At 43.4% G+C, this 13,257-nt stretch overlaps 1 protein-coding gene across 2 annotated transcripts in view; it reads right to left on the bottom strand.

The window, feature by feature from the left end:
- Positions 1-13,257, bottom strand: part of dync2h1 (dynein cytoplasmic 2 heavy chain 1) — a 413,286-nt gene that overhangs the window by 70,064 nt on the left and 329,965 nt on the right. For both annotated transcript variants that reach the window (XM_033022666.1, XM_033022665.1), the window contains one exon: positions 671-787. In XM_033022666.1, the coding sequence (XP_032878557.1) occupies positions 671-787 (117 nt within the window). The remainder of the gene's footprint in view (positions 1-670; positions 788-13,257) is intronic.

Genomic DNA, 13,257 nt, shown 5'->3' with positions numbered 1-13,257 from the left:
CTCGCTTCATCATGTCACTTTTGGATCCACAGTCAAACTTGCCTTGGATCCCAAGAACTCAAATCTATTGAAGCAGTCTCTCATGTGAAACCTTGTCAAATGCTTTATCTACAAATAACCCCCCCCATCCCCCCTCCTCCTCCCCTCTTCCTGTGCCCCATCTGGACTTGCACCCAATTCTACACTTCCCGCTCCCTTTCTTCCTCTGGCGTAAACATTGGCACCTCTTCTATCCTTATCTTTTCATCTTTGGACTTTGTCCACACTTATGTCGAGTAAAAAAAACCCTCACCTGCATCTACCTATCACTTGCCAGGGTTTGTCCTGCCCCTCCTCTCTTCCAGCCTTCTCTCGCCACCACACTCAGTCTGAAGATGGATCCCAAACCGAAACATCGCCTATCCATGTTCTCTGGAGAAGCTGCCTGACCCACTGTGTTACTCCAGTGCTTTGTGTTTTTTTTTATATTAACTACCATCTGCTGTTCCTTGTCTACATTTTACTGAAGTTCGTGTAGACTCATCTGGCAATCTTCTGAATCTATTGTAACTTTGTTCTTTTTAACCATTTACATAGTTTCTCTGATGTGAAAATGTTCAGTTCATACATTAGATTTTTCTTTTCAGTTGCACTAAGTACGCAACTAATTGTTTTTTTGAAGGCATCTTACCTGGTTAAGTTTTTTCCAGAGGTTGAGAATAGGAGACAGCTCGTTGGACCAGATCTCTCTGTCGAATTTACATCCCGCTGTCATTGACCTGCTTAGAATCCGCAGCTGGGAAATGACCTGGGAGAGAGAAATTTGTGACCAGAATCAAACAGGAGTAGATATATCTGCAAGCATTACAGTGAAATATAGATTAAGACCCTGCTGATTTACAGTTCTCATAACAGGTAACATAATGGACTTTAAACCATTTACAATGAGTAATATGTGAAATCTAATATTCTGGCAGGATCAAGAACCATTAAGACTCAGACTTGCCATGGAGTATTCTGTAGCTTTTGAAGGAAACAATGATCAAGTCCCAGAAACAGGGATCAAGCAATAAACATCACAATCTATTCCTTTAGCAAGAGAGATTCTCAAATTAACTCTTATGGGCCTGTCCCACTTACGCGATTTTTTCGGCGACTGCCGGCACCCGTCATAGTTGCAGCAGGTCACCGAATTTTTTTTAACGTGTTGAAAATCCAGCGGCGACCAGAACAAGGTACGACTCTTTGGGCGACTACTCATGACCATACAGGCCTCAACCCGCAACATGTCGCCACGGTGTCACCTGTATGGTCATGAGTAGTCTCCTCTGTCGCCCAAAGAGTCGTAGCATCTTTCTGGTCGCCGCTGAATTTTCAACAAGTTTAAATTTTTCAGCAACCTGCAACGACCTTTGATGGGTGCTGGCAGTCGCTGAAAAAGCCGCGTAATGGAACAGGCCCATGAAGGTAATCTTCAAAAGACCTTTGTTAATTTAGTTAGACATCCAATACACCAACAGCGATTGCATTAATTGATAAGCTATTGACAAATTACTTCTCCATGTAGTGATTAGTGGGGTGCCGCAAGGCTCGGTGCTGGGACCCCAGTTATTGACAAATATATATTAACGATTTAGACGACGGACATGTCCAAGTTTGCGGATGGCACAAAGCTGGGTGGCAGTGTGAGATGCGATGAGGATGCTATGAGGCTGCAGGGTGACTTGGATAGGTTGGGTGATTGGGCAGATGCATGCATTTGAGTATAGGAGCAGGGAGGTTCTTCTGCAGTTGTACAGGGCCTTAGTGAGACCACACCTGGAGTATTGTGTACAGTTTTGGTCTCCTAATCTGAGGAAAGGCATTCTTGCCATAGAGGGAGTACAGAGAAGGTTCACCAGACTGATTCCTGGGATGGCAGGACTTTCATATGAAGAAAGACTGGATAGACTCGGCTTGTACTCGCTAGAATTTAGAAGATTGAGGGGGGATCTTATAGAAACTTACAAAATTCTTAAGGGGTTGGACAGGCTAGATGCAGGAAGGTTGTTCCCGATGTTCGGGAAGTCCAGAACAAGGGGTCACAGTTTAAGGATAAGGGGGAAGTCTTTTAGGACCGAGATGAGAATTTTTTTTTTCACAGAGAGTGGTGAGTCTGTGGAATTCTCTGCCACAGAAAGTAGTTGAGGCCAGTTCATCGGCTATATTTAAGAGGGAGTTAGATGTGGCCCTTGTGGCTAAAGGGATCAAGGGGTAATGAAGAGAAGGCAGGTACAGGATACTGAGTTGGATGATCAGCCATGATCATATTGAATGGCGGTGCAGGCTCGAAGGGCCAAATGGCCTACTCCTGCACCTTTCTATGCTTCTGTGTTTCTATGCAGTATAACGTGGATAAATGTGACGTTGGCAAGAACAGGAAGGCAGATTAGTATCTGAATGATGTAAGATTAGGAAAAGGGGTGATGCAAAGAGACCTGGCTGTACATCAGTCACTGAAAGTAAGCATGCAGGCACAGCAGGCAGTGAAGACAGCTAATGTCATGTTAGCCTTCATTGCAAGAGGATTTGAATTTAGGAGCAAGGAGGTCCTAATGCAGTTGTACAAGGCCTTGGTGAAACTGCACCTGGAGTATTGTGTGCAATTTTGGTCTCCTAATTTGAGGAAGGACGTTATTGCTATTGAGGGAGTGCAGCGTAGGTTCACCATATGTTTATCCCGGGATGGCGGGACTAACCGGAAAAGAATGGGTCGACTGGGCTTGTATTCTCTGGGATTTAGAAGGATAAGAGGGGATTTTATATAAACATATAAAACTCTGAAAGGATTGGACAGGCTAGATGCAGGTAAAATGTTCCCGATGTTTGGGGAGTCCAGAACCAGAATAAGGGGTAGGCTTTTCAGGACTGAGATGAGGGAAAAAAATTTCACCCAGAGAGTTGTGAATCTGTGAAATTCTCTGCCACAGAAGGCAGTGGAGGCCAATTCACTGGCTATTTTCAAGTGAGAGTTGGATTTAGCTCTTAAGGCTAAAGGGATATGGGGGAAAAAGCAGGAACGGGGTTACTGATTTTAGAAGATCAGCCATGATCATATTCAATGGCGGTGCTGACTCGAAGCACCTATTTTTCTATGTTTCTATAAAAATGTTAAATACAAGATGCAACATTGTAAGGCTTGGGGTTTCAGATAATTTATTAATTTATGATTTTGACCGAGACACCATGGATTAGGTCACACACAACCTCTAGTTCCTGCACTGGAGGTCAATCAATGATAAATCTGACCTGTCAATCCTCAAAAGGATTCATCATTTATCTAGTGGTGTTCATTGGATACAATGCTCTGGTATCCTCCTACATCCCAGACATGCAGGTTTGCAGGTTAATTGGCCGCTGTAAATTGCCCTTAATGTGTAAGGAGTGGTTGAGGAAGTGGGATAACATAGAAGTAGTGTGAACGGGTGAGAAAGTGCAGGTAAAAAACATTCAAGAGCCGCAGTGAGGTTGTATTCTTATTTTATGTGTAATGGTCACTGTGGACACGGTGGGTCGAAGGGCCTTTTTCCAGGCTGTATCTCTAAACTAAATTATAAGAGGTCCTGTTTCAAAAAGGCAGTCAATATCATCAGAGCCACATCTCTCTGGCCCCTCTCATTTCACTGCTACAATCTGGTAGGCTCCAGCTAAGTTGCTGTGACACCATGCCGATTGAATAAGAAACAATGATGCGATTAAATGAAAGTAGAATCTGTGTGTATTAGATGTGCTTTATGCCTCTGTGATTCTTCTTTAGCCTGCTAGAGGCTGCATGGTTAAACTCTATTTCAAGCTCAACTGAAGTACCAGTGTAGCACTTAGGGTGTGCTGAACTACTGGAAGTACTATCAGATGTCACGTCGAACCTCTCAGTTGAACTTAAAAGCCACTAAAACAGTTCGGCCAGAAATGCATTTGGACCCAAATTGCGAAACACTTTATGCACTTTCTCACTGCACTTTGGAAGAAGAGTTTCCAAACATGACAGGCAGGGAGAAAGGTTATAGTCATGACAAATAGCAACTTGAGATGATTACACAACTATTGTTCACAAGTCATTCTTAGTTCCTCCATCTTAATTATTTTTTCACTCTATGTACTGCAAGAGCTTTTACCAGCCCATCTCCTTCTCCTTCTCCTCTCCATTCACACTACAAGCTTACCCTTGTCCTGATTTATTAAGAAGCTGAAAATGTCAAAACACCTAAAAGGCAGGTCTGTCTCTGAAGATTTAGTCCCAACCAAGGCGACCACAGCAATCAGAAGCTTAAAGATTAGAAACATGCATTGTCCAGGGAGTCAATAACAGAAATGAACTTCATTCATAGAAATTACATCCAAAGGGTAAACTGTCACAGATTTAGCTTGCTGGATTGTGGGATCTTTAATAGCAACATAATACACTGATGATTTTCACAAAACAGTTCAATGTCAGTAACATCAATTCACATACTTAATGTCAGCTACATGGAAAAGTTGCCCGTTAACCTAAGGAAGTGGTGGTGAACACAATTTTGGCGTCATCAATGGAGTTGCTGAAGAGATAGTCGACTGCTTCACGTTCCTAGGTATACATATCACCAACAACCCAATCTAGATCTCTTTACACTGATGCAGTGATCAAGAAAGCACATCAGCGTATTTACTTTCTTACACTTGTGAGAGGATTTGGCATGACCACAAAGATTCCTTCAAGTTTCTACGGTTGCACTATAGAAAGTATTCAGCCCGTTTTGCATTGCATCCTGTTTTGGCAATTACTCTGCTCTTGACCGCCTGAACTTGCAGAGTGGTGAAGACAGCCCAGTCCACTGATCCAAATTTTAAGCTGCATGAAAATTCCATCTGATGTATCGCCATCAGTGGAATTCTCTGCCTCAGAGGGCAGTGGAGACAGGTTCTCTGGATGCCTTCAAGAGAGAGCTAGATAGGGCTCTTAAAAATAGCGGAGTCAGGGGATATGGGGAGAAGGCAGGAACGGGGTACTGATTGGGGATGATCAGCCATGATCACATTGAATGGCAGTGCTGGCTCGAAGGGCCAAATGGCCTACTCCTGCACCAATTGTCTATTGTATATTGTCTATTGTCATCACAAACTAAACACTGCAATGATCTCACGACAATAACCACCATGTAACATAATTTACCCAATTCTGGAAATCTGTTTGTATTTGCTCAGAAATTCAATTGGACCTTCTGTTGCAAACCTCAGCGCTCTCAGGTACAAACAGACCAGGTGCTGCATTCATTTGGAACTGGAAATGTGTTGCCCGCTGAACAATTCTGCAAATGTTTTTCAGTATCTTACAGACTTTTGGGAAATTCATCTTCACACCCTAGCTGAAATGTTTGCACCCCCATCCCCAAACTGCTTTCAAATGTTGTACGGTTTGGCAGCGTCAAGATGTGCAGGTGTAAAGATCTGAGAAACAACAGCTTTTATTTGTTCAGAACAACCAGATTTTACAAACTCCATTTACCTTGAAACATTGCTATTTGAAGAGCCAGAATTCAAACACAATCTCTCTGATGACCTGCAACCCTCAATACACCTTCACATTTGGACAGGTACATGGATAGGAAAGGTTTAGAGAGATAGAGGGATAGAGGCCAAACATGGACAGGTGGGTCTAGTGTAGATGAAGCATCGTGGTCTGCATGGGCAAGTTGGGCTGAAGGGCCTGTTTCTGTGCTCTATGACGGCACAGTGGCGCAGCGGTAGAACTTCCAGCGCCGGAGACCCAGGTTTGATTCTGACCTTGGGTGCTGTCTGTGTGGCGTTTGTATGTTCTTTCTGTGAACACATAGGTTTCCGCCGGGTAATCTGGTTTCCTCCTACATCCCAAAGACGTGCAGGTTTGTACATTAATTGACCTCTGTAAATAGCTCCTAGTGTCATGAAGTCATAGAAAACATAGAACATGAAAACATGTTCTTCGACCCAACGCCCATGCAGTCTAACGTGCCCCATCTACACTAGTCCCACCTGCCTGCATTTGGCCCGTATCCCTCTGAACCTATCCTATCCATGTATTTGTCCAAATGTGTTTTGGACGTTATGATAGTATCTGACTCAAGAACCTCTTCCGGCAGCTCGTTCCATATACCTACCACACTTTGTGTAAAAAAAGTTGCCCCTCTGGTCCATGATTAAATCTTTCCCCCTTCACCTTAAATCTATGTCCTTTGGTTCTTGATTCCCCTACCCTGAGCAAGAGACTGTGCATCTACCCGTTCTATTCCACTCATGATTTTATACACCTCTATAAGATCGCCCCTCATTCTCCTGCGCTCCAAGGAATAGAGTCCCAGTCTACACAACCCTTCCCTACAGCTCAGGCTCTCGTGTCCTGGCAACATCCTTGTTAATCTTCTCTGCACCTTTTTCAGCTTAACAACATCTTTCCAAAAACAGGGTGACCAAAACTGAACACAATAATCTAGTGTGCAGGGAGTGGGTGCAAAAGTGGCATTAAATAGAATTAGTGTGGATGGGTGATCGATCGTCAGCATGGGCAATAGGGCCTGTTTCCATGCTGTATCTCTAAACTAAACTGTTAGACTCTATGACACATGTACATGAAGGTAAGGATTATAATCACTCTCAGCCTCCAGGCACAAGAGCATTCTAGGCAGCTGCTGCTGATCTCTGCCTATTCAATTTGCTACTTATTGGATCCAAACTCAGGCAAAGGACACTTCACTTAATCCACTTTCCCTTAGCCAACAGAAGGCAGAGTGAGCAGAGGCATTTGCCTGTTTTTTTTTGGCTTCCACAATGCACAAGGCATTTACAGTTTTATTTAGTTTTAGTTTTAGTTTTAAGGGCCTGTCCCACTTGGGCGACCTAATCCGCGAGTCCAGAAGAGTGTCTTTGACCTTCAAGCTCGAGGGCACTCTCCTAGAAAGCCTCGAGCTGGATCGACCGAACCATGAGCTGCATCTACCTACCGCACACACACACACAAGCACATCGCGAAGGTGGGGGCCAGGGAAAGCGGAGGAGCGCTGTCTGCGCGATGAAGATAAACGGCTGTCACAGAGTACCGTAAGTCCTTTAGAGAGGGGGGGGGGGGAGGTGGGAGAAGGAGAGAGAAGGAGAGAGAAGGAGAGAGAAGAGGAGAGAGAAGGGAGACAGAAAGGGAGAGAAGGGGAGGGGAGGAGGAGTGGAGACACTTTTAAGAAGTATAATAAAGTTTCGCGGGCATTTTACCTACCGGTCGGTCTTCCTAGGTTGTGAAACTCCAATGAGCCAATCAAAATGGCCGGTCAGTGAAGGAGATTGCATACGGCTGCCTCCTTCGACCATGAAGGAGAGTTCCAGCCACCTCATGCGACCTCCTAGGACCTTGTGTCGACCATGCTGCGAGTTTGAGTCCAGGGCAAACTCTTCTAAACTTGCAGCTTAGGTCGCCCAAGTGGGACAGGCCCTTTAGAGATACAGCGTTGAAACAGCCCCTTCGACCCACTGAGCCCGCATCGACCAGCAATCCCCATACACTAGCACTATCCGACTCACTAGGAACAATTTACAATTTCACCAAAGCCAATTAACCCACAAATCTGTACATCTTTGGAATGTGGGAGGAAACCGGAGAAAACCCATGTGGTCACGGGTAGAAATGACAAACTCCGTACAGACAGCACCCGTAGTCAGGATCAAAGTCGGGTCTCTGGTGCTGTAAGGCAGCAACTCTAACGCTATGCCACTGTGCCACCCAAAACATTTATTTGCACAATTTGTATATGTTGGGATTTGCTGGAGCTCTGGAATGCCGAGAGACCCAAAAGAGAAGACATAAACAGCATGCCCCTGTCATGTTCCCCAGGTCTCACTGATCTCCCTTCTCCTTTCCAACAGCAGGTTGTTATTTTTGTTATAAAATTGTTATATTTTGGTACATTTGTTTAGGAGAAAAGATCACCGCTGTGCTCCATGCTGAGAATAGTGAGAGCTTGCAACACAGCAACTGGGAACACTGCATTGAAACTTATACTGTCATTACACTGTGAAACTGTTCTGTAAACTTCGCTCCATGCAACTTTCACAATGCTGTTCTCAATGCAAAAAATATGATGTGGAGCTATATCAAGGTTATAGATGATGCCTCGACTTCTTTCCACCATTAAGCCAGCTGGTTCCATAGCCTAAAAAGCCTCTGGAAAGCAAGGGGGAATAAGGTCTAAAAGCAGCAGTGGGACCTGCGAAATGAGCTGAATAAGCAATGTAAGGACTAGAGGTGGATGACAGACAGCAGCCCCTGAGAGATCGGTGGCAAGCAAGAAGTATCAAACAAGAGGCAGGTATAGTGGGGGCAGTCATGTTGGAAGCGGCTATTTGGTGAGGCGTTGCAAAGTGAAATGACTGCTGCAAGATCAAAGTGCGGGATTTGATGAGGTGACCAGGTGAGGTTTTTTCTCTCTTTCATCATAAAAGGGACTGGGGTTAAAGGATATGGAAGCTGGAACAGTTGTATGCAAGATCAGGAACATTTCCAATCAGCTGCAGTTGGATGCTGTGAATTATAAGGGATGAGGAGAAAGTCGTAGATAATGTTTAATGAGTGAATCATGTTTAAAAAGAAAAGAAAGTAGATGGGTGATTCAATATGATCAGCCATGATCATATTGAATTGCGGTGCAGGCTCGAAGGGCCGAATGGCCTACTCCTGCACCTATTTTCTATGTTTCTATGTTTCTATGGGTGACCACCAGGATGGACAGTAATTGCAGGCAATTAGTGCAGGAGTCCCCAGTAGTGCAGAAGGAACAGAAGTGAGATTGACCAATTGACCAAATGGTGCCAGCACAACAACCTGGCACTCAACATCAGTAAAACCAAGGAACTGATTGTGGACTTTGGAAGGGGAAGGATGAGGAACAGTTTACATCAATGGGACGATGGTGGAGAGGGTCAAAAACTTCAAATTCCTGGGCGTGCATATTTCCGAAGGTCTTTCCTGGACCCAGCACACTGATTCAATTATAAAGAAGGTACATCAGCGCCTCTACTTCCTGAGAAGACTACGGAGATTCGGTATGTCAAAGAAGATTCTCTTGAACTTCTACAGGTGCATAGTAGAGAGCATGCTGACTGGTTGCATCGTGGCCTGTTTCGGCAACTTGAGGAGCGGAAAAGACTGCAAAGAGTTGTGAACACTGCCCAGTCCCTCACCGGCTCTGACCTCCCCACCATCGAAGGGATCTATCGAAGTCACTGCCTCAAAAAGGCAGCGAACATGATCAAAGACCCACACCATCCTGGCCATACACTCAGTGCTGGCTTGAAGGGCCGAATGGCCTACTCCAGCACCTATTGTCTATTTCACCATTGCAATCAGGAAGAAGATACAGAAGCCGAAAACTGTAACTTCCAGGTTCAGGAACAGCTTCTTCCCTACAGCCATCAGGCTATTAAACACGACAACAAATAAGGTCTGAACTACAACAGACTATTATTATTATTGCATTATATTTGTTTATTTATTTATTAAGTATGCGTGCATGAATCACTGAATTATTTTTTCTCCTGTTATGTACTATGTTTATATATTCTGTTGTGCTGCAGCAAGTAAGAATTTCATTGTCCTATCTGGGACATATGACAATAAAACACTCTTGATTCTTCTTCCCTTCCATTATCAGACTTCTGAACAGTCCTTCCATAAACTAGGGTACTATTCGATTAACCTCTTTCCTATAGAGGACATTGGACTTTGGTTAAGGAACTGCTACTGCTACAATACTGAGAACTATATACTGGACTCCCTGTCTTACCCTTTGATCTACCTATTGTACATGAGTTTTAACTGATTGTATCTATATATGAAATATCTGATCTGTTTAGATCGCGAAAGAAAGCTTTTCACTATACCTACACTTCAACCTTAGGTTATTCCCTCCCCCCCCCCCCCCCCCCCCCCCCCTCTTATTGGGGGTTTAGCCATCGAGAGGAAGCAGCAGCAACAGTCAAGTCTGTGGCACAGTAGGGGAGGGGAAAAGTGAAGGAACAGACAGGCGCTTCTGTGACTGAGAGCAAGACAGTCAATGACAAGATCAGCGATGTCTCGTGTGAGGTACAGAACATTCTGAATGGGGAAGGAGAACAACTAGTTGGACTACACATTGGAAAGAATAACAGAGAGAAAGAGGGATGAGGTCCCTCAAAATGAGGTCAGCGAGTTAGACAGAAGGTTAAAAAGCAGGACCTCTGTTTGAAATCTCAAGATTACTCCATGTGCCCTATACCCCATGCTAGATGGATGTTTGATCATAGGTTATAACAAATGAAACAATTATAGGAAATAACAAAAGAGCAAATGCAGGAGAGAGGGTAAGAGGGATGGTTGGGACCCTTCTTCACACAAATCAGTCTGAAGAAGGTTTCTTATCCGAAAGGTCACATATCCAGGTTCTCCAGAGATGCTACCTAACCAACTAACTTACTCCAGCACATTGTCTTTTTTAGTAAACCAGCATCTGCGGTCATTTGTTTCTACAAAAGATCTTTCCTAACATACTTTTAACAGGGCATTTGATAAGCCCCCACAATGTAGGCTGGCCCAGAAGGTTAAGGCACATGTTAAAGTGAGCTGGCTAACTGAACCCAAAATTGGCTTGGTGATAGGAGGCAGAGGATAATGAAGGAATAATATTTTACTGGTTGGAAGTCTGTGACTAGTGGTATACCACAGGGATCAGTGCTGGGACGTTAAATTGGGACATTGAACAGATGGAAAGTTGGGTAGAGTGCTAGCAGATAGGCAATGCATTTGGGGCAGTCAAATAGGAATAGGACAAATACTAAAAATGGTAGGGTACCAAGGGATGTTGATAAATAGATAGACCTTGGGTCCATAGTAAAGTGGCAGAAAAGGGAGATAGTGAGGTTAAGTAGACAGATGGCATGCCGGTCTTCACAGGATAGGATATAGATTATACAAAAGAACTGATTAGGCTGCACGGAACATTGTGTGCATTTCTGGTGACCACGCTATAGGAACGAAGCGGTTGAGCTGGAGGTAGGACAGAGGAGATTCACAAGGATGTTGCTCAATTTGAGGAATTTGGTTGTGGGGTGGGATAGGAGAGGCTTGGCTCATTTCCCTCGCGTGCTGAACTGATAGAGATAAATAGAATTATAAGACAGTAGATAATTATAATTGGTTCCCTATGGTACAGTACCCTCCATAATGTTTGGGACAAAGACTCATCATTTATTTATTTGCCTCTGTACTCCACAATTTGAGATTTGTAATAGAGAAAATCACATGTGGTTAAAGTACACATTGTCAGATTTTATTAAAGGCCATTTTTACACATTTTGGTTTCACCATGTAGAAATTACAAGTGTTTATACATAGTCCCCCCATTTCAGGGCACCATAATGTTTGTCATGTTAATGAAAGTAGTCATGTTTAGTATTTTGTTGCATATCCTTTGCATGCAATGACTGCTTGAAGTCTGAGATTCATGGACATCACCAGTTGCTGGGTGTCTTCTCTGGTGATGCTCTGCCAGGCCTATATTGCAGCCATCCTTAGCTTATGCTTGTTTTGGGGGCTAGTCCCCTTCAGTTTTCTCTTCAGCATATAAAAGGGGTGCTCAATTGGGTTCAGATCGGGTGATTGACTTGGCCACTCAAGAATTGACAATTTTTTAGCTTTGAAAAACTCCTTTGTTGCTTTAGAAGTATGTTTGGGATCATTGTCTTGCTGTAGAATGAAACGCCGGCCAATGACTTTTGAGGCATTTGTTTGAACTTGAGCAGATAGGATGTGTCTATATACTTCAGAATACATTATGCTACTACCATCAGCAGTTGTATCATCAATGAAGATAAGTGAGCCAGTACCTTCAGCAGCCGTCCATGCCCAGGCCATAACACCCCCACCACCGTGTTTCACAAATGAGGTGGTATGCTTTGGATCTTAGGCAGTTCTTTCTCTACTCCATACTTTGCTCTTGCCATCACTCTGATATAAGTTAATCTTCGTCTCATCTGTCCACAAGACCTTTTTCCAGAACTGTGGTTGCTCTATTAAGTACTTCTTGGCAAACTGTAACCTGGCCATCCTATTTTTGCAACTAACCAGTGGTTTGCATCTTGCAGTGTAGCCTCTGTATTTCTGTTCATGAAGTTTTCTGCAGACAGTGGTCATTGACAAATCCACACCTGACTACTGAAGAGTGTTTCTGATCTGTTGGGCAGGTGTTTGGGGATTTTTCTTTACTATAGAGAGAATTCTTCTGTCATCAGATGTGGAGATGTTCCTTGGCCTGCTAGTCCCTTTGCGATTAGTGAGCTCACCAGTGCTCTCTTTTTTCTGAATGATGTTCCAAACAGTTGATTTTGGTAAGCCTAAGGTTTGGCTCATGTCTCTAACAGTTTTATTCTTGTTTCTCAGTCTCATAATAGCTTCTTTGACTTTCATTGGCACAGCTTTGGTCCTCAGGTTTATAAACAGCAATAAAAGTTTCCAATGGTGACATTGCTGTGTCCCAAACATTATGCCCAAAATGGGGGGACTATGTATAAACACTGCTGTAATTTCTACATGGTGAAACCAAAATGTTAAAACATTGACTTTATTAAAATCTGACAGTGTGCACTTTAACCACATGTGCTTTTTTTCTATTACAAATTTCAAATTGTGGAGTACAGAGGCAAATAAATAAATGATGGGTCTTTTGTCCCAAACATTATCGAGGGCACTGTAGGTGTATCAAAAGCAGGAGGTCATAGATTGAAGATGAGAAGAATGAGTTTTAAAGGAGATTTGAGTAGATGCTTTAAAAAAAAAATAAGTGGTTGGTATCTGAACTCACAGTCAGAGGAGGTGGTGGAATCAAACACAATCTACATTTAAGAGACATTTAGACATGTACTTGAATAGGCAATGCATCGACTGATACAGACCTAATGTAAGCAAATGGGGTTAATACAGTTAAGAAAAACAATGTTTTGGGCTGAAGGGCTGATTTCTATTGTACAACTCAATAACTCTCGAAGACCATTGCCTTAAGGGTCTGTCACATGGGCAATTATTTTGGTGACTGTTACAGTCGTAGCAGGTCACAGAAAAAGCGGCGACTGGACCCCCCCACGACTATGTCTACAACAGCCTACAACCTAGTCAAGAGTCAAGAGTGTTTTGTCATATGTCCCGAATGGGACAATGAAATTCTTACTTGCTGAAGCCCAACAGAATATGTGAAAATGTAAACATAGTACATA

This window comes from Amblyraja radiata, chromosome 6, assembly GCF_010909765.2.
Source record: "Amblyraja radiata isolate CabotCenter1 chromosome 6, sAmbRad1.1.pri, whole genome shotgun sequence".
In the NCBI taxonomy this organism is placed as follows: Eukaryota; Metazoa; Chordata; class Chondrichthyes; order Rajiformes; family Rajidae; genus Amblyraja; species Amblyraja radiata.
Note: the sequence above shows the minus strand (reverse complement) of the source record. Positions and strands in the feature narration are given on the sequence as shown.